Raw genomic sequence first — 22,522 nt, forward strand, 5'->3', positions numbered from 1 at the left:
AAGGTAAACTTTAACGGATTGTTAACATGACCCCACTCGACACCCCTCATGAGAATTCACTCAAAAACTTTTGAGTAATTGTGTTTACAGACAAAAAGAATGACACACGGATCTAATGTTTTAAGCTTACAGTGTTCACAAACCTCATGTGGTTCCAGACTTAGCGGCTCTCTGGTAAGAGTGATAACGTTGACAGCAGTGGAAAAAGTTAGACAACTCTACCTTCGAATTACTTTCGTTTTTTCCAACGAATGAACTCTTCACACTTCAGGATGACATCAGGCTGAAGGTCAAAATCTTTTTCTACTTCACCTTTTCCTCAGCACCTTTATAATAAATGTTCACAGTCATGTTAGTGGTCTCCATTGTTCTGCACTGTGGCTCATGTGTAATAAAGGAATGCCATGATCAGACTTCCAGGAACCTTGTTTTTCTTCACTGCTGACTTCACTGTGTACTAAATGTGGCTGCAACTATAATCAAACCCATGAACTCATCGCAATTGGTTTTTCAGCAAACATTCCACATACTGTGTCCGAGTCTTGTCAACAGGATATTTGTCACACTGAAGAGTTACTCCAGTCTTTTACAAACAGCCTGGCTTATTTATAGCTCTGCCTCTCACACTTTGTTGCAGCAGTGTTGCCATCCTCTCCTAAATTAGAACAGCGTGTGACCCATAAGTGGCAAAAATAATGGTAATGATTTGCCAGAACTACTAAATAACAGCTAAGCTGAGGAGTAAAAATTATAATTTTTCAGTATTTGGGGTCAGGGGGAGTTGTAATTGTGCGAGCTGTGTAAGTTCTTCTTTCATTTTTAATTCCTCTTCACCTCAGGTTCTGCTTCAATATGCGGTAAATGAGGAGGAAGTAGACGTGGGTGAAGGGTAATGTTAAAGGTGACAGGGACCTTACATGATAATGAGGATGATGACTGCGCAACCGGAACAACCTGATCAGAGTCGCCTCCGTCGTTGAGTTTCAGGGTGTAGTTACACTCGAGGCAGCTGGCAGGAAGTTAATGATGAAGAAACCCTCAGGTTCTAAACACCACCTGCTGCTGTGTGCATTATTCAGCAGCGGCGTTTGGCCCCAGCTGCGATGTTGCGTAACACTTCTAATACCCCCTCACCGAATCGGTGTCAGGTCATGTTGGAAGGATGTGATTCAGAATTCTGTCATAATCCACAGGAAGTGGTACAACCAGCGAAGCTGTTCATTTGTGTGTGCGTGTGTTTGTATGTGTCTTAGTGTAAGCACGAGATTAGTGACAGCAAGCCAGACTGGCGCTGGGCTGTACCATCCTCCTCCTGTTTTAAAGGACTGACCCTCTAAACTGTGGCCTAATGTTGACTAGCAGACCTTTTGATCTGAAAAGGAGTTTTGTTTGTGTGTGTGTGTGTGTGTGTGTGTGTGTGTGTGTGTGTGTGTGTGTGTGTGTGTGTGTGTGTGTGTGTGTGTGTGTGTGTGTTTGAAACTTTAAACGTCAGTCTATTAGAACAAAGATTTCAGGACAACTCATTAACCTTTCTACATGTTTATTAGAAATATTTACAACATTAATTCAGTCACATGAATTAAAGAGCAGCTTTGAATGTGAGGTAACATCATTTCACAGACGAGACGTGAACAAGGTGGTTTCAATGACATTAAAACACACACAGTTTAAATTAATGGGCTTCCAACCCCGCGTGGACAGCCATGTGAACACAGTATGTAGGACAGTCCCCCAAGCAGTAGTATCGATTTATCAAAGTCCACAGCAGCAGCAGCTGAACGTGCATGTAAATGTGTGCGCAGCAGTGTGTCTGCCTCAACTGTCCTTCCTCTTAACAGTGTTTCAGTGTGATATCCGGGTGTAAAGGCCGGAAATTCCCTGAAGTCCCGGTTTTGTGTGTATGTGTGTGTGTACTGGTTTATGGTCAACTGTTAACCACTTCACTTCTTCTCTGTCTGACTCAAGTCTCTTTCTGCTGATTCACACATACACACACTTTGAGTCAGCAGCAGTCACTTGTTTGGACTCATTAAACTGAAGGTGAATCACCAGGAAACAAAAAGCAACACAACCAGTTCCCCTTCGGGTTCTTCCTCAAACTTTCCGCCGTCTCTCTTGCCGGCCCGCTTCTTCTCCTTGTGTGCTTTGTTGTTCTCTGTGGGGGCTTTACAAGCCCGACAGGCACACTGTGATTGACCGGAGAGCTCGGACCAGTGCCCCGGTAATCCCACTGTCCCGGGACTGCTGATGTAGGTCAGCTCCGCGGTGCGCAAAGGGATCACAGCGCCCTTATAGGTTAACGAGGAGTAGAGAATCACTCCGCTCTAAAGTCCCCATAGGAGGCTATTTTCTCCCTCCATCTGTTCAGAAGGCAGGTATAACCCGATTTAGAGACAAAGTGGTCAGGGACTCCCCGGCGCGACAGCTGCCGAGTGGGACCTCATACCTCTCTTCCCCGGGCTCCAGCCTCGCCCTCTTACTCGGGAGGAAGTCAGGCGCCGCCGACGCCTTCCCTCGGCGTTTCCTGGACTGCTTGGCAGGGCTTAAGTTCTCTTTGTCCTCTATGATTTCGCTATCACACCCGTCCTCCGTGTTGTCCGGCTCCTCTGGGGCCGTTTCGGTTGAGTTAAGTACCGGCTGGGGTTCTGGCTGAGGCTCTGGTAGCCGGGTTTGTTCCCCTGGGCTGGAGCTGGTGTCCATCGGCTCCTCCGGAGCTGACTGCGCCCCGCTCGGGCCCTCGCTCTCCCGGGAAGAGTGATAGATGTCCCGGGCAGACCTCATGACCAGGGAGAGTAGGAGGCTCCGGTGAAGTCTCAGTCCTCCTCTCTGGGTCCTGGAGGCGTACAGCTTGCTTATAGACACGGCCAGGATCCGCCTGGCTTCGATGTTCACTTCCATTGCTGTTGTGGCACTCATTGTTTTTCTGTGCGTAATTGCGCACCGTTGTTTTGGCACTTTAACCAAAGGCGAAAGGCTGAGTTTAACTTTAGTTTCTAGCTTGTATTCTATCTTAGCTCAGACTTCGTCTCTTCTCCGTTTGTTGTCATCTGAGAAATGAGAGCGTGTGAGTAGCAGGGTGGTGTTTTATTTCCTCTCTGACGTAATGTGGACTTCATTCCTCTGTAAGTGACAAACAGGCGCCGCCCACACCTGATGTAGCTGTAGCAGCAGCGCGCGCACACACACACACACACACACCATCTGTTCTGTCTACCATTCCTTCCTCACAGTTTTGTCTTGTATTACTTGGATATCTTTCCCTTAGCTGTAAAACTTGAATGGCGCTTTGGTTTCTAGTAACATATTTTCTTTTTATCATTTTCAAACTTTTCCATAAAACATTTAAAATATGTCAAACATGGTCTCAATGTTTGATGCATATTTTATTCAAAAATATTTCTTAGACATTTTTATTTTAAAATACTACAAATTCTAAATCACTGTAGGCTTAAATCGCCCTTTACTATCTATCTATCTATCTATCTATCTATCTATCTATCTATCTATCTATCTATCTAAAAAAAACTTGCTCGTGGCAACTTTACGAGCAGAGGTTTGAAACATGAGAGGCTATTGAGCACATCAGATGTCAGATGTGCTGCCCGGTGTTTAAGGAAGTTTTTGAATGTAAAGTACCTTTAAAAATAATAAATGAAGAATGGTAATTGAGCAGCGTGAGATTAACCGCTGTTTACATTCGGGTAAAAACCCAGGCAGCAATTCGAAGAACTGACGTGGGAAAAGGAAGTGTGTTCAGTTTCTCGTGAGTTTTGGCTCCTCCTCTATATCACACACAAACACACAGAGCAGCGTACTCATGACTTCAGAGGACATTCCGTTGACTTACATGACTAGCCGTACTGTAACCATAACTAGCCCAGAGTGCTTGTTGTCTAAACTTAGCCCCAGTCCCAAACTTAAACCTTCAGATCTGACCAACTTGTTGTGTGTTTGTCACTCTAGCATAGAGACGCTCTATAACTAGCTTAGGTCCCCACAACAAGAGTAACGCCTGGACCACACACTCAAGCGCTCGCCGCGTCATTCACTCACACGTTCTGCCTCCATATATGGCTCATCCGGTAGCCTGGGAACGCGCACAGTGGAAAAGCCGTGACGCGAACGCGCAACCGCAGCCCTTCCTCCCCACGGTCCTCTCTCTCTCTGTGTGCCCGGGCACAGCGGTGGTGGCGTCATCTGTACTCCATATATGGAGTTATCACCGGTGTAAATAAGGTTACTTAGCAGCTGTACGACCGAAGTCAAACGGCAGGAGCCTTTCTGTCCGTGCTGCTTTCAAGTAACATTGGAAATATGTTATCTTAGCCTAACAGCACAGAAAAGCCTCAGATTCTGCAGGGAGAAATGCGTAATAGAAGTCTTTCCAGAGAGCAAACGGATGTGCACGCACTTTTATCAATCAGTTTGTTATTTATCTCTCCCTTTATTTGGTAGGGACAATGACCGCTGATCAAAAGGTGAAGGAAAAAGGCATAAAAGCTACAACGAGATATTTCTTCCATTCAGATTGCAGCATCAGATAAGTCAGCATGACAAAAGTAAATATTTTCACTTAGCCTACTTGTGTCATAAACCTGAGGTTTTTTTTTCTCTACAGAAACGCTTAAATGCAAATTCTGGGTATTTAGTAAAGGTCAGTTTAAGGTTAATACGTCGGAATGATGGACTGTATATAAAAGATGGACACAGCTTTGTGACATTATCAATTTATTTGTAAATTTGTGTTTTAAACTAAACTTGAACTAAAAAGCAGAAAAATTAATTTCTTATACTTTGAAGCATCTCACTGTAATTTGAAAATAATTGTTTGTGTGTGTGTGTGTGTGTGTGTGTGTGGAGGGGTGTGTGGGGGAGGACAAAAACAGTAAAGCAATCAAACAAAATGAACTCATAGACCTGAAATCAGGCAAATTCCATAACTTAGTACAACTATAGTTATGCCCTCACGTCAGGCACTCATTTTAATTTTTTTTTACGCCCACACGTAACTCTGCCTGTCACACAACTGCAAGTCAGTGCAGTATAATCATTGGCGCGGCGTGACAATTACACTCGTTATCACTAACACTGGTAATCGCCACCCTCAAGTGCTGTAAAACATGCAAGCGGTAACCATGGAAACCTTTCCCATCACTGCTTTTCCTTCCCTGATGACGTGGACATGGCACCAGAAACACAAACAATATATTGGATACAGCTTGCACTGCATGCACTGTCTTCTTTGTTATTCCAACTATAAAATTTGCTGGACGTGTAAAAGAATAGGGGCAATAAAGTGGGCTGCAATAGCTACAATATATTTTTATGACTTTGCCAACAAAACATTGTTGTTTTAGCTGGTTGCTTTACATTTGATAGATTTTACTTTACACTTGGGTAAAAGAATAGAATTAGAAGATCACAAAGATGTTATCAGAGATCGCTTTAAATGTTCAGGAAAGCAAATAATCAAAGTTTATTGCTACTTGCAAGAATGCCCCCTTTTTTTCTTTCTTTCAACAATCACGTAAGTTTTTGGTCTGAATCAGTAAAAATTGTAAAAAATAAACTGATTTGTTGTTAGCAGTTTGGGTTTTTTTTGTTTTTTTTATAATCACATTTTACTCCTAGTATGCACGTTTAATGAGCCGCTCTATAAGCTGAGCAGATCTTAAGCAAAGAAAACAACCAAACATGACTTCACTTGAGGTCTGTGGATCCGTCGCTATGGTGACAATGTTATGTGAGATTATACTTACGCTGCCTCTGCCTAAGGCCAAATGTGAAGCGGGGAGTGTGAGCTGGTGTGTGTGTGTGTGTGTGTGTGTGTGTGTGTGTGTGTGTGTGTGTGTGTGTGTGTGCGCAGCAGACTAGAGGGCGGGGCCCGCTTTTTCACTGTGCAGTAATTCTTTGTATAGGATACAGTAAACAGTGGTTGGTAGTGCTGGGAGATGACCTAGTTGGCAAAGCAGACTACAGGTGGAAAGCATAGAAACAGTTGCTACAATGAACATTATATAATGGCTGAGATTTTATTAACATATGCCTACATTTTAAAGCGCCATAGCTGCTATCATCTATTTTTTTAAGGACGGTTGTTAATGCTCTTCAGTAGGATATCCACAGTCAAGGGAAAGAGAAAGTACACCCTATTTTAATTCCAAAGTTTTACCTATCACGACAATAAAAAATAATTTAGTCCTTCCCAAATTTAAAAAAAAAAAATAGATAAATACAACCTTAGATAAACAACAGTGCATGACACATATTACACCACATCGTCATCTGACAAAAGCTGAACCAAAATGTGGAAGCAGTGTGTGAAAATCTAAGAAAAATACAAGTACACCCCATGACTCAATAGCTGTTAGAAGCATTTTTAGCAGCAATAATTTGAAGCATTTGTTTTCTGCATGACTTTATCACACTCACACATTGTTGTGGAGGGATTTTGGCCCGCTCTTCTTGACAGTGTTGCTTCAGTTCATTGACAGTTGCAGGCATTCATATTTGCACAACTCTTTTAAGGTCCCACCGTAGCATTTCAGTCAGGCTGTTTTCTGTTGTAGATTTGCTGGTGTTCTCGAGATCATTGCCATGTTGTATGACCCAGTTTTTTCCAACGTTTGCTGTCAGACAGATGTGACACTACAATACTTTGGTAAACAGAGGAGTTTGCTGTTGACTCAGTGACTGCAAGGCGTCCAAGTTCTGTGGTTGCAGAATAGGTCTAAATCACCCCTCCTCCACTTTGCTTGACAGTGGAGGTGTTTATACTGATCTGCTGTGTTTAGTTTCCAGCAAACATTGCCCTGTGTATTATGGCTAAACATCTCCACTTCAGTCTTGTCTGTCCACAGGACATTGATCCAGAAGTCTTGTGATTTGTTCAGCTTTGCAAACCAAGCTGCCGTGGTTTTTTTTTTTTTTTTTTAGAGAGAAGAGTCTTTCTCCTGGCAACCCTTCCAAACAAGCCATACTGGTTCAGTCTTTGTCTAAATGTGCTGTCGTGAACTTCAATGTTTCGCATACCGGCTGAGGCCTGTAGAGTCTGAGATGTAGCTCTTGGGATTTTTGCAGTTTCTCTTAGCATTGCTTGGTCAGACTTTGGAGTATATTTGCTTAGACCACCACTCCTGCGGAGATTGACAGCTGTCTTCAATCTTTGAATAATCTTTCTCACTGTAGAATGACAGACTTCATTTTGTCTGAAAATGCCCCATAACCCATCCCAAGCTGATGGGCAGCAACAATTGCTTCTTTAATTCCATCGTAGAGGTTTTTCCTCCTCGGCATTGTGTTATCACACACCCAAATGCTCCAGATCAGCAAACTTTCAAAACCTCTGCTTTTTCTTAGTTGCTCACACTTGCTGATGATCAGTTTGTCTGTCTGTCTTTACCTGATTTTAAGACCTGCTGAGAAACCTGCTCTACCTGCTGTAAATCCAAAAGCACACACACACTCTCTACTTATTAGGTTGCAGCTTTACAAACTCTATTTTTATTTGAGTGCAACTTTGATTGAACATTTCCTCCGGGTAAACAAAGTAATTACTTTAGGAAAAGATACATATAAATCTTATAAAGTTTGTATCTGTCTTGTGTGAAACTTGTATGAAAAGCATACAAGAGTGAAAACAGATATAAGATCCCTTGAAAAATTCTATAAATGAAACTTGTATGTTTTGGATACTTACTAAAACAATATATGAAAGTAATGAGAAAGTGGCCACTTTCACGAGTAAATCATATAAGCCTTATATGATTCACTATATGAAGTAGGCCACATCTTATGCAAGTCTTTTATAAGTTTTTTCTATTTCTTTTCCATATGGGAAGCAGAAAATAAATCTGAATTGATTCTTATACTCACATGCAACAGTCGTACACTCAGGTGTTTCCTTTTTCCAGTCCCAGCATCTCTGTTGTGAACTGCTTTTGGCTGTTTCAGTAGGAAAGCTTCTATAGATTAGCACATCTCCTTCTGAGCTACACATTTCTTGTGAGACTCACATGTACTGTCACTTCCCATCATGCGCTTCCCATGAGACACTGAAAACAACACACACAAAATAAAAAAAATAAAGCAAAACACACAGTTATAAGTACTCTTGCAGTCTTCTGTGTAACCGCACTTCCTTTTCTTTGTGCTAGTGTTCGTAATAATGCAACAAAATCTGCAATAATACCTGCTTTCTCACGAGCCAGTGGATAAATGGCAGACGTTTAGACAGCTGTCAGTCCTGCAGTATTAGCTTTGAAAAGCAGATGCAGTTTCTCAATAGAGCTGATTTACACTTGGCTCTAATTCTTGACAGAGGATGAACTGTGTGATAACCAAGCAATCATTTTTTACTTTTTATTTTTGTTCATTTTGTAACCAAAAACTGCAAACACCCTGTGGTTCCAGCATCCTTGACTTTAAATCAGTGCCTCGTCAAAAACAAGTGGTTTAAATAAATCACCTCGGTCTGCGAGGAAGGGCGAACGCACTTATCAGCAGCAGGAAGTTGCATTAGGTCATTCTTACTGGGAGCACTTAAAGGCACCACAAAGGAATGGGTCAGACTTCTATATTTAGACTCGCTTCTCTGACTGTTTTCTCCTGCTTGTTGACTCTGAGCCAGTTTCCTTTTTTATACCGGCATGATTTGGTTGAGTTCAGATCTTGTTTTGTTCCGGCAAAGAAGATTTTCCTGCTACATCACGGTGTTAGGGTAAAATGAGTCAAGGTTTCCGTCAAAGGCAGATCTGCCTTCAGCTGAGCTGGACAGTACTGAAGCAACGGCGACAGATCGAGTGACAGAACGACTGGAATTTGTAAGAATCAGAAACGTGTCCTCGTATCAGTTTTTTATCAAAGGGGTTTTTGAAGGTATTTTCCTCTTATTCAAACAGAACGTCGAAGGATGGTGGACATGAAACTGTACAGACTACAACTAGTTTTAAAGCATATTTGTGAAACGTTTGTGACTGTGTTGTATTGTATAATCACTAACTGTGTGGCAGGGGCTCAAACATTTGTCTGCCTAATGATGGTCCAGAAATGTGTTTACATATGACGCACACATAAACAAAGAGCAGGGCTTCTAAATGCAACAGAGGGAGACAGTTTTCCAAATGATGAAAATGAAAGCTTTTTGGATAATAAAGGCATTCAAACTTTGATTCTTCTTTCTTGTGTGCGTGTGTTTACATGTGCAATGGTTACCCTCTCTATTTGTTTGTGGAATTTGTAAATCTAGATAAGCAAGTTTTTATGACATCACATTTATGACACGCTAACTGAAAGCCTGGGATAGTACCGGCTATGCCAACACAACAGCGGCACTTTAAATCATCTTGTGACTTGTGTGTAAATGTTGACTCGGTGTTATTACCCCTCAAAAACTTGGGGTCACTTACAAAAACCCCTGGTTTTAAAAGAGAAGATCTTTACCTAATATGATGTGAAACTGGTCAGAAATATTGTAGATGATGAGTAGTTATTACTGGAATCAGAATCAGTGATCGTATTCCATTGAAATTCTGTTGAAAAATGTGTTTATGATCCTCGGTGGAATATCTATGTGTACATAAGCCCGTTGTCTACAACCACTCCTGTGTTCCAGTGACACATAGCTGATGACCTCCCACAGCTAGTGGGAGGTCATCAAGTTAAAAGGCATACTGATAATCAGAAAACCCCCTTTTCCAACTATGTAAGCATGACTAAAAAATGTTGCTGATTAAAGATACAATTACTTGTATCTTTAAGCTTCGACGTTTGTGCAATTGATTGCAGTCGCAAAATGAACGATAAGAAGAGACTTTTTTCTGACCTTTCAGAATCAAATCAAATCTTCAAAACAAAGAAATGAAGTCTATTCCACAAGGGGGAAAAATAAGATTTCATACTACAGTTTCATCTAGACGAGAACAGGATGCCTCACTGGCCCTTATTAAATGACACCCAGAAGAGCCAGGTTTCAGTGTTCAGACACTTGACTGGGCAAATTTACTCCTGGTTTGATCAGCTTGGTAGTTTTCAGCTGTACTAAAATAAGAGTTTAGTCTTTTAAATAAGAACTCATGGTGACTGTGACATACACTGTCACAGTCACCATGAGTTCAATAAGGTGTTGCAAACATTCCTCACAGATTTCGGTGCGTATCAACACGATAGCATCACACAGTTTGTCAGATTTGCAGATTTGTCATTGGCAAGCCGACAATGATGGGAATCAGCCGTGCCGCCACATTCCAAACGTGCTCCATTGGACTGAGAGAACCTGGAACAGAAGACGGGATATTTATAGCTATAGCTGTGAATTTTCTCAGGACAGGATGGGAGGAATTGGGGGGGGGGGGGGGGTGCAGGATGACGACAGGAAGGAAGGAAGGAAGGAAGGAGCTGGGCAGGACAGGGTGGGCTTGAGAAAAGCCCACAGGAATAGAGACGAATGGGTGGGACAGGACGGAGGCATGCAAACACGGCTGTAGAGGATTTGCTGAGCATGCTTTTTTTCTCTCCCCTAGCAACACCCTGCTATTATCCCTTTTTTTTCCTTTACCATTTTCATGGATCGTCTCAAATTAATTTCTAATAGGACCTCCATAGTGTCCAATGACACATCAGCGTAGGTCAGATTTCCACACTGAGGTTGGCAAAAGCACTTTCCATGAAACTGTTGTCATCATCAGATGGACTTTGCCCCTGTTGCTCACAGAATTTTCCATTACCTTTTCCAAATCTGCAGTACATGGTCTGCACTTTATACTTGAATCAATCAAATAATATATACTATGTCCAGCTCCCATACCTGTTTTATCTACCTGTTTGTTTATAACTGTTTTATTCTCGTCCTTTGTGTTTATGCTTGTGACGAAGTCCCAGCAAATAGTGGCTCGGACAGCGCCTGCATAGCTGTTACTGGGCTGAGTTATATAACTACCATACACCCCCATTCTCCACCTCCCCTCCCCTATTGTCTTTTTTACGTCTGTGCGCTACCAGTGACGTGCGCATGCGCTAGGTGTGAAGAGGAAGGAAACAACATGTCGATAGAAGACCCATTTTTCGTTGTGAAGGGGTGAGAAATGAAAACTAAATGAGACGTGAAAGCTCGCGTCGTTATAAACTAACTACAGCTTTTAGCACGTTGAGCGTTAGTTACGCGGGGGTGTTGCTATTTTTCCCCTCAAAGCAAAGTTATATCAGAGAAGTTAGCCCAGCGGCTAGCTCTAGCTAGTTAGCATTAGTGCTACGGTAGCAGCTGCGCAGAGGGGCTCAGTGAGTTTGTTTTTTTTTAATCAGAGCGACGCACTCACCACTCACTGAAATCCGTTTCTACCCACACCCCACTTGGAAAACACCGGGCCAGCTGTGAGACTGGCTGTGGTCAGGCACTTTAAAGTCGTTGCGAAGTTAGGAAGCATGGGAACTGGGGTTTGTTTTGGTTAACCGAGGGGCGTAGCTGCAGTGCCCAGTTCGGAAAACACCCCTGTACTTTAAATGATTAAAGGGCGAAGTCAACTGGCTATAATTTTCCGTGCTGATAATGTTCCTGTTGTGTGTTTTTGTTCAGGGAGGTGCAGAAGGCCCTGTCTCGAGCTCGGGGCCTGTTTGATAGATGGGAGGAGCTGTTGCAGGAGGGGACACAGGTGAGCCTCATGGGCTGACTCACGTGGTACAAACATGCTGCCAGGATGGCACACAACTTATCAGGGTCATCAGGCGTTCATTATAGTTTTAAATATTGTAATTGGAAATAATCCCGCGTTTATCGAGTTATCATTGCATCTACATAATTGCTGTTTGTGTGAGGTTTATTTTCTTACAGTGTTTTTAATAGGATGTGTATACTGTCCAAAGTTTTGCAGGGCCTTAAGGTATCTTGGACACTTAAGTATTTCATAGAAATTAAGGGGAACTGGTATGCACATGTCCAATTTTTTTCCTTCAATGTTTGGACAAGTATTGCATTAAAATAACCTTTAAACCCCTGCCTTTAACCCACTTTATTTCTGCGGATGAGAAATTTTTTTTCTAGAATTCTGAGAAAAATGTCAGAATTTTGGTCTCATTGGGATCCTGATGTTCATCCAGTACCCATAGGTGGGCAGGCAGGGAGGCATTCAGTTTTTATGAAGTGTAGACCTTAAGGTGCATTTGAATAGCTAAAGCTGTATCCCCTAAAAATCAAACAGCTTTGTGTTTTATCTGAAGCAATTCACCATCCTTATTATTACTCATTCTTATTGATTCGACTATAAAATGTTTCCTCTGTTTTTGTTTTTTTAAAGTTTTCTCAAAGTAGTAGGGTTTTTTTGGGGTTTTTTTTTTTAGCATTTTAAATGTAATTTTAACTAGAATCTGCAGGCACTACAACAGTCGTCCTCAAACTCTTTGTGCACAAGGCAGACTGAACAAAAGTTCAACCACAGTGTTTCTGTTTTATCTTCAGCTAAACTACTATATTACTATTCATCCATCCGGGTTATATAAGACACTTTAACCCAATCAAACAAATATACCTGGTGACTAAGTGTTAGATCCTGTGCTCTTTAAAAGTAGGCAAAGCGTCTCTATGGGAGGATATTCCAAGTTCCTGTTTAGCTTGTTTGGCACTGTGTAAGCATTACTTAAGTCGCCTCAGCAAATGAAACACTGTAGTAATATAGTAAATAATAAATGCTATTCGTTAATTTTTATGCAGTTATAGTGAAAATGTTTGGTTGACAATAAATATAAAGCCATACCTGGAGTGGGCACACCATTTGGGAACCACTGGGATTAAAAAAAAGAAGTCTCCAGCCACAGTTATAAGAAGACTGAATATTATCCAACTTGCAAAACATCTGTTGATGATACAAATATGTAAAATGTTTTTTAGGGATGTCTCTAACATTTATACTCAATGCATTTCTTTTAATGTACTGCCCCAGGCAGTGGATGTAATTTAAGATTAAGTCGCGTCATTCAGTGTGAAATGTGTTTAAAAAGTATTTGCAGGTTTATTTTGAGTTTCCGTTTGTTTGTTTCAGGTGAGTCGAGATGAACTAGACTGGAGCGCCAACGAACTGAGAAACTGTCTGAGGGCCATAGACTGGGACCTAGAGGACCTCAGTGAAACCATCAGTATCCTTAAAGCATGAACAAATGGCTTCCCAATGCCCCACAATGCCACTGTCATCACATGATGAGCAGTATTTTTAAAACAAACAGGCTCTTTGTGCACACTGTGTTCCTGTTTTCTTCCTATTTATTCAGATTGATCTCCTAAACTGGAACCATTTTAGTTACATAATAATTTACCATAGAAGTATTTAAAAAGTCGCTGTCAGCACTTAGGAACATATCAGAAAACACTGCTGATGGAAAAGAAGAGAAGGCAAGCTTTTATTAAATGCCTGAACGTCTTGTGGGGGTCTTTGTCATCACTGATGGAGACGGATTAATAAGTGTGAAATGAATCCAGAGAGTCAAGAGGTTGTCAGAATACCTGAAATTTAATGCAAAATACCTGGTCAACACCATAACACAAGTCCTTCTAGAAGCAGGTGTAATTGCACAGCAGTCATACCAAAACTGTCTCTAGACAGTGGTCACCTGAACATTCATGTATGAATCAGCCGTCACATCTGATTTTGGTGCCATCTTTGCATTTGTGAAATTCTCCACAAGGTTTCCGTTAAGAACCATGTATCACTCTTGTAAGAGGTGTAGCACTGATTGAGCCGTTTTGTTGGTGGATCCTTGACTGGTTCAGGCATCGTGGAGTCAAATCCAGGGAAGTTCAGACTGGGTGATAATGAACTTCAGGAGAGGAAAGATTTTGTGGAGCGAACCAGGAAGTCTGTCCAGGTAACTTCAACCTGAATTCATTTTTTTCCTGTTTCCACACTCTTATATATTCAGACATCAAGTCCTGTGGTCTTTGTTTGTTGTTTTTTGTTGTGTGCTCAATAAACATTTGTGAATGACATGAATAAAACATTGCAGATGACAAATTGTAGATGAAACAGCATAGTCGTCCTCTTCTTAATTTATAGCAGAGCTATTTGATACGGTTGCTTTAGGTCTCAAAGGTGTACATGATAAAGTGATATCTGCTTAAATATGATAATCTAATTTTGTCAAAAATCACTCTGTATTTACCCTTGAATACAAAACATTTAGTATCCAACATGTTACACTGCTCACAAAAATGAAAGGAACACTTTAATCAGAGTACAGCATCAAGTCATTTAAACTTGTGGGGTATTGATCTGGTCAGTTAAGTAGCAGCGGGGTTGTTAATCAGTTTCAGCTGCTTTGATGTTCATGAAGTTAACAACAGCTGCACTAGAGGGGCAGCAATGAGACAACCCCCAAAACAGGAATGGTATCACAGGTGGAGGACACTGAGATTTTTTTTAAACAGTTTTACATTTGGCTATGGTGAGTGTCATTACTGGAAGTATGAGGTGAGCCTGGACACTGCAGAGGTTGCACAGGTAGTTCAGCTCCTCCAGGATGGTACATCAATACGTGCCATTGCCAGACGTTCTGCTGTCTCCCAGCACAGTTTCACGAACATGGTGGAGATTCCAGGAAACAGGCAGTTACCCTAGGAGAGTTGGACAGGAATGTAGAAGGTCCGTAACACATTAGCAGAACCAGTATCTGCTCCTTTGTGCAAGGAGGGACAGGATTATCACTGCCAGAGCTACCAATGACCTCCCACAGGTTACTGGTGTGAATATCTCTGACCAAACAATCATGAGGGTGGTCTGGTGCAGGATGTGGTCTAGTGGGTCCTGTGCTCTCTGCCCGGCACTGTGGAGCCTGATTGGCATTTGCCCTAAAAGACCAGAACTGGCAACTCCACCACTGGCACCCTGAGTACATGTGACAAACGTGAAAGAGTCTGGAGAAGCCAAGGAGAACGTTACGCTGCCTGTAACGTCGTTCCGCATGATCGGTTTGCTGGTGGCTTAGTGATGGTTTGTCAGAACGTCTTGGAATTCAGCCCTTTGAAGGTTGATCATTTTTATTTCCATCAAACGATGGCACGTCCTTTCATTCTTAACATGATACCCAGTATCAGTATAAATCCACATCCAGCAAGTTTTTTCTTTTTCGTTGGGATCTGATGTGTTTTAAGTGTTCCTTTAATTTTTTTTGGAGCAATGTACTTTACTGTCCAAATTTACAAAAACAGTTCTTCAGTATAATGTGAGAAAAAGGTGGACATTAGCTGTCTCTGATTATTACAAGTAAGTAAATGTTTGTAATCTCAGTGTATTGTTCACTCTTGCCTAAACATAAAGCCCTTATCTAAATGAAAATGAGAAACTAGATTTACCAGTATTTTCTTTGCTTTTGATGACTCATTAGTTGTGCTCTAATCTTCTGCATCATATTTACACACAAACACAGTATGACTAACAAACACTTATTATTTTGAACACACTGAGTAATCATTCACAGTGGGGTTTTTCCAAAAACTACTTGGCATCAGGTGATCTAGACCTTATCTCATAAATGGTTCAGAAGTCGTAGCACTCCCAGATCCATCAGAAGCCTTTTTCAAAAGAATATTTTTCATCTAGTATTATAATAATAATTAAAAAACAAGCTATTAACTTCTTATTTGATTTTAATTAACAAGCTTTAGCCGTATGCTGAGGGTATAATGTTTTATTTTGAAATTGGTTTCCAGTAGCTACAAGTGTTCTTGATGGAGCACAGACAGCTGCTTCCCTGGAAGGCCTCCGCTGTGTCTTTGCAGCTCCAGTGTTACCAATAAAGTAGAGGCAAAGTCAAACATTAGTCAAAGCAGCAGCTCCCAAAGCTGAGCCACACTTATTTATTCATTTTCCCTGTTTCTATTGTAACCACATACACAGTTTATTTCTACCTGTCGACATATTTAACCGCGCTGCAGCTGTTGAGCTCCTGACTTTTAATGAATTTAAATCTGTGTCCAAGCTGTAGGCACAATGGAAAACATGAGTCAGTTTTTAACACGACTTAACGGCAAAGGTGGCATTCTTAAAATAGGCCTGGAGAACTGAGTCACCGGAGCCAAACAGAAGAGCTCCGCTGTGAAGGAACAAAAGACTTTCTGACATTTCGATTTGCCTGACAGCGATTCTGGAGCAGCACAGAAAATCTCATTAATGAACATGTCTGCACTGAGGCAGCCTTTAAAAGGATTTTTCTGCTGCTATTGGGACAAATTGTGAAATGAGAGGTGTAATTATTTGTGTTTTGCTTTTTGTGTGTGTGTCTGTGTAGGAGATGAAGGATCAGTTGTCCAGCCCTTCCGCTGTGGCTCAGGCAGAGAAGAAGAACAGACAGGTTGGTGAAGATTTAAACATAAAACAAAACACACACTGTGTACACATAACATATATATATATCTACACTACTGGGTAAAATGCAATTTGAGGTACAGGGTCTGAATTGTGGAACTCCAAATTAACGTACTTCGACATCTACACCATCTGTTTTCACCTGTCGTGCACAGGACCAGGTAAAAATCTGGTCCTGTAATCTGAGCTACACTTCCCTAGAAATATGACTAAGCTATTGTGATTGTCTGAAACCTACATTGCATTTCCGTTTACTTTCTCACCTCAGTTTTTACATCTCAGCCGTAAAAGGCTGATGGGGTATTGTCACCCTGCTGGGTGAGCAGGCGCTTGGCCTGAACTCCCAGGTTTGAGAATACAATAACTCGAGAACGAGGTGATGTAGGATTTTGAACTTCATGTCATAGGTGCAGCTACTAAAAATCTCAGATAAGTTTAAATCTCAGTGACCAGGACCTCAAGGTCAAAGGTCAACTTCTCCAAAAAATCTTTTGAACTCAATCAAATGTGAAAAATGTCACCTAGGATTTTTAAATTAATTTCATAGGTGCATTTACTAAAAGTTTCCACAATTTGTCTTTTTAGTAATATAAGACTGAAGTTTCTTACGCTGATGTGAGGCGTCTGTGCTGTCAGTGTGTAAAAATGGTTTTTTTTAGTATGAAATTCCATTTTTCTGCTTCCTTCTTCTGGTCCTGCTGTTTTTTCTTACTGTTTTTCTTTCTGTTCTATGAGTTTCTTAAACTTTGCAAACAGGATGAACAGGCACACACAGGAAACAAAATTTGCCAGTGTCCAAATATCACAAATGTACTGGTTTTACATGTGTGCTAATTCTTTGAAGAAAGTAAGAAGGTTTCTATGAACCTGGTAGTAAATGAAGTCCACTGCTAACTTTGGCTGCTGGAGCTTCATATTTATTTTCAATAACCTTGGAGTGTGTTTTATGAGAGAGAGGACCTGACCCTTCACTTCAGTTTATTATGTTCTTTATGCTTATTCATTCAACACGAGCCGCACCTTACATAACTCACAAACGAGCCTCGCTGTAGTTCACATGGACACCGTTATCATAGAGGATTTCTTGTTTTTGTTCTATTGACGATAAGGCACGAGCTATATTAATGGAGCACAATGCTACTGCAAAAGTTGCTCTACATTAGCTGAGAAATCCTCACTTTTGTTGTAACTTTAAAACAACACATTTCAAAGAGCCGTTTGTTGTTGTCCCTATTCAGGATTTTTTGGTCTTTGCTTCGTAAAGCGCTGACAGACAGATCAGTTTCCATCTGCCACAGAAAAGAAATAACTGCACCATCTTGTGTTTTGAAAAACTGTCAAACTCCTATTGTTCCAACAATAATTCTCCTCTGGAAACTCCTACAGCACACAGACACACAAATATACACGTACACTCCCAATTTTCTGCAAAGGCTGAGTCTCGTGTCTGTGTTTATCCAGGCTCTGCTGACTTCATCGGGCCAGGACAGGTCAACAGGACTGGAGGCTCATCTGGTGTCTGCAAACTCCAGATACATCCAGGAGCAGCAGGAGCAACAGCAGGTAAGAGACCAGCTGAAACTGAACAGATGTAGAGCCAAAAAAAGAGGAAAGCAAAAGCTTCAGATGGGGGAAACGTGAGAAGAAAAAAGGGAAGGGACTAAAGGAGATATTGTTGTGTGACAAATGATTACATGTAAAACGAGGATTCATGAAAAGTCCCGTCAGAATATTTTGTTTGTTTGTCATGTGGCAGATGACAGGAAAGCTTTAATCAAAGGATCACATAGAAGGAGTGAAAAATAAGCTCGTCAGTGAAGGATTGCTGCTGCAGTGTAGCAGTGAGGTGAAGGAGACGTGCTGCAAAGTATCACACTGAGTGAAGTGAAAGAAGTATGAGCTGTGGGTTTCTACTTCCTGCTACTTCCTGCGGTGATGACAGTGTGCGATCACACATCCTGTGTCAAGTTGTGGTATTTAGTAAGAAATAGTGTTTGTTCATGTCTTTTTTTTAATGAAAGAAAAGTTTGACCTTTGTGTTTCATTACCTCAGCGAGGATGTGGTCTGCTCTGCGTTGACATCACTGCGGGGGGTTTGTAGCAGTGTATGATTTGGTTCAATGATATGATGATATGATTTAGTGGCACTTTTTTTCTTTAAACTGTTAGTGTAGAGATTCTGAAAAGAAGTACCCTCGATAAAAACTGTTCACTGAGACACAAAAAACATGTTTTTTTGTTTTTTAAAGGGTCAGATTTACTAAGCAGGGAAATAGAATTTCAATAATTCACAATACTGTAATTCTGTACCAGGAGTGGGTCAGAAGCAATGAGTGACTGAGGCTGAACCAGTGTGTGTGTTTGGTTTTAAGCTGGTATTTCTGTCTGGAAACAGCATGACATCCAGACCAAAGAGAGGCAGCGGAAAAGAATCAGTCAGTTCTGACACAAGAGTGAATCTTGTTGGGGGCTGCGTCTTGGAGGTTGGGGCAGTTGTTCTCTCAATGAATCCTGAGAGCTCATATGTCCAAAGACATTCATTTAAATGTGGTATAGAACAGAAAATGCAATACATGAAAGAAAAAAATAGTAATGATTTGTGATGTTTCAGAGCTCTGTGTTCTCGCTGCGGGTGGAAAACGTGCAAATGGAGGTTCTTTGGCTCTCTCTGCGATTTTCATTCCTCAGAAATGTGATTTAAAACACAGCAAACTATAAAAAGTAACTAAACTTTACCAGGAACACATTCATGGCCTGTATGTCTTTCTTGTGTCCCCACAAGTGTGGGCGTCTACATCTAAGAAGGCTAGGATTAGGTTCAGGTTAGTTGAAAGATTATGGAAAATCTTCAGTAAAGAGATGTAAGTCTGTCCTTTGAAGTGATGGGTGCGTGTATGTGTGTGTGTGTAGTTGATCATGCAGGAGCAGGATGAGCAGCTGGAGTTGGTGTCGGGCAGTATCAGAGTCCTCAAAGACATGTCTGGACGGATCGGAGACGAGCTCGATGAGCAGGCCGTGTGAGTACACATGCACACCTTTGAGAGCTTTTCCTCGGTTGGCTGAAAAAACACAATAACACATAAAGGTGTGTCCCAGTCATCATATGCTCTCTTTTTTAGATGCCTTAAAAAAATGTCACATGTGTGACCGCTGATTTAGGACTGAACACTGAACGCATCCGTTGCCCCACAGCGTTTACATCCATGTTAAGCAACACTTCAGGATTGTGGGTTTTGAAAAATTAGGTCTTCATGGGTGCTTGCAGTCACATAGGGCTTCCCCCTCCCACACACCTGACAGTCTAAACCAGGTTCAGGTTTTTGTTTGATGTACTCGATCTAAATCCTGACTGGATTACAGGCTGGGGTGTGTCCAACATCACCGAAAAGCACCTCTTCCACTAAACTTTTTACAGCTTTGTCCATTTATATAATAATGTGCTATCAAAAGCCTGCTGTAACTCCCTGTAATGAATCCAAATGTTTTAAAAAAATCGCCAAAATTTGTTGAAACTACAAATGACTTGAGCCGCAGTCCAGTTTGATCAAGACCAAGGTCAAATCTTTTGGTCTTGATCTTTCTCAAAAGCCTGTCGTTTTGCCTCAAATTAAGGTGATATGACTTTTAATCACAAAGGCAACTTTTCATTGATCTTCTTATAATCTCGTCCACATCCCTGCAACAGCCAGGCCTTTGTGAGGTCACAATGTGCAGACGCTGATGTTAAAGTTCTCGCGGTATCGCTCGTTTTGTTTTTAGGATGTTGGGGGATTTTGGAGATGAGATGGACCAGACATCGTCCCGCATGGACTCTGTGCTGAAGAAGCTGGAGAAAGTGTCTCACATGACCAGCAGTGAGTTTACACACAAGCAGTTATATTTTCTACATTCACAGAAAATTTACCTTCAATTAATTTAGTTAAAGTGACACTGCCTGATTTATGAATTAAATCAGTCAGTGTGGGCTGTGAGAAGTGCATTTTAACTGTGAGTCTGTAGACCCTGAAACATTGCTCTCAAAGTTTAGCCTGTGTGCCAGTTCCAGTTTCTGCACTGCTGTTTAGCTCATTTAGCCATACATCAAGACCAGAGGAGCATTTCTCATTCATTTCATCTCCCCTGTTCTGTCTGTTGTAGCAGACTAAACTGTGAGGAACACAGCTTGTGTCAAAAAAAGTGACAGCAACCACAGCAGTGTTTTTTAAAAACAGAAATGAAATGAAGAAACAGGAAGGGGAAACGCTAAAAGGCCAAAACATTTCCTGTGTGACCCTCAGTCATATGCTGGGTACTTGAATCAGCTCTCAATCATCAGTCGTAGTCCAATCAGACACAAAGTTTCTTCCAAAAAAGAGCGGTGTGTTTACTGTAATATTTTATGCTGCCTAAAGGTCGTTTTAAGCTCTGTGACACTGTAGCGCAATGATGTCCTGTGCTGTGTCCGTCAGGTCGGAGACAGTGGTGTGCCATCGGTGTCCTGGTCGCCATCCTAATCGTGGTCCTCATCCTCTTCTTCGCACTCTGACATAAGCAGTCTATGACCTCTCGACCCCGTTCACAGACTCCTCCCTGTCTGGATGGCTGGACGGTTACAGAGCCCCTCCCATCACTCCCTTTCTTCGTGCTGAGGGGAAGCTGGTGATCTGCAGGCTATAGAGAGGATGGATCCTCCACTCCACTGCAGCCATTCTAGTGGGGAGGGCGCTGCTGGTCTCTCAGCAGCACAGTTTAGCACGGGGAGGCGGGGGGGGACCCTGGTGGTATTATGTCTTTTATTTTGATGCATTTTGGTTATCATTGGAGTTAAAGGTACTCGGGGAGGACTGCTCCTGTTGGGTTAAAATCACAAATCTGCAAAAGTTTGCTTCATTTTAAGCCAACAGCAGTAGCATGGGGGAGGATTTTCAGTGTTGCCTTAAATCTATTTTTATACCATGTTGAAATGTGCAGTTTGTTTGTGTGCCTAGATGTAAATCATGCTGGGAACTTACTCCTTACTAGCAGTAATCAGCATCGGGCAGGTGTGCAGGTTTTCCCTCCACTCCAACACAACAGCAGCTCACTCCACTGATGAAGAGTTTAGTAAAAACTGCGGCTGAGCTGTGTGTGTGTGTGTGTGTGGGGGGGGGGGGGGGGGGGGGGGGGGGATCTTATGGATCCTGGTTTTGCCTGTCAGATTCATTCCGAGTCTCTTTTACTCAGCAGACATAAATGATTCATTTCCTGCTCTGATAGTGATCTGCCTCAGAGAGGCAAAGGCCACCTTCCTTCGCACCCCCGCAGACATTTGAGCACACGATTGGCTAAGGCTTTGTTACCCTCACTGGGTGAAGAGAGAAAACCTTGGCTTCAAGCGAATGGCTCTGCCTCTCTTTTTTTATTGAAAAGCTTCAGCTAATGAGCAGAGGAATAGTTGCTGGGCAGGATGTCCCCACACAGCCTAGATTTAGGCTTAGAGCTCCCTCTGCTGGAGCCTGAGGCTCATTTCTATTCTTTTGTGTCACGTCAGGCAGCACTACCCACACTGAGGTGTGTTGCAGCGCTGTGTAAATGCTTCAACTTGCTTTTTGTGTGTAAATGGAAATTATTCTTGTACAAAGCATCTGATTTTTAATCCTGTGTGATCCAGATATCTTCACTCAAGCTTTAATCACCCAGTTACAGAGAACATGAACTCTTTGTTTTGTAGGTCAGAGGTCAGGTGCCTTTGCCTGTTGCAGGAGTGGGTAAGGCTGAAAGCACCTTTACTGCCAGAGCTTTGTGTAAGTTAATGTGAGCTCTTGTCCCAGCTTCTTGTCCCAGAAGGGCAAGTAGCTCAAAAACCGGGAAACGTGTCAGTCTGAAACAACACGGAGGCGTATGAATGTAAAGGCACAAGAAGGGCTTTGAACAGAGAGCTTCCTTTTACTGTTTCAGTTAAACCTGGGAATTGTTTTTACATGATTAGAATGTAACGGCACATCAGACACGTGCTTGACAAGTTTCATGTAGTGATGGTGCTGAATTGATTGCAAAGCTGATTGTGCAATTACAGCACACAGTGTGTTGGTCATTGTTAACTAATCTGATCTGTGCAAATTGAAGTATTAGATGATCACTCCCACCGATCCTGGTTTTTAAAGCTGGGTTAGGTGATATGGTTTTGGTTCATTACTCCAAAATAACTGTACAGCATATTA

At 41.8% G+C, this 22,522-nt stretch overlaps 2 protein-coding genes across 2 annotated transcripts; one reads left to right on the plus strand and one right to left on the minus strand.

The window, feature by feature from the left end:
- Positions 1–1,523: 1,523 nt before the first annotated feature.
- ier2b (immediate early response 2b) lies at positions 1,524–3,076 on the minus strand. The gene has a single exon (XM_063475112.1). It carries the CDS (start codon positions 2,914–2,916, stop codon positions 2,365–2,367), a length of 552 nt encoding a protein of 183 aa, XP_063331182.1. The 5' UTR covers positions 2,917–3,076; the 3' UTR covers positions 1,524–2,364.
- Positions 3,077–10,997: 7,921 nt separating this feature from the next.
- LOC134628940 (syntaxin-10) lies at positions 10,998–21,465 on the plus strand. Its single transcript, XM_063475784.1, has 9 exons — positions 10,998–11,074; positions 11,570–11,645; positions 13,029–13,122; positions 13,754–13,848; positions 16,267–16,329; positions 17,805–17,906; positions 19,254–19,360; positions 20,103–20,197; positions 20,792–21,465. Exons 1-9 carry the CDS (start codon positions 11,040–11,042, stop codon positions 20,866–20,868), a joined length of 744 nt encoding a protein of 247 aa, XP_063331854.1. The 5' UTR covers positions 10,998–11,039; the 3' UTR covers positions 20,869–21,465.
- Positions 21,466–22,522: the final 1,057 nt, after the last annotated feature.

The sequence above is a fragment of the Pelmatolapia mariae genome, linkage group LG6, assembly GCF_036321145.2.
Source record: "Pelmatolapia mariae isolate MD_Pm_ZW linkage group LG6, Pm_UMD_F_2, whole genome shotgun sequence".
Classification (NCBI taxonomy): domain Eukaryota; kingdom Metazoa; phylum Chordata; class Actinopteri; order Cichliformes; family Cichlidae; genus Pelmatolapia; species Pelmatolapia mariae.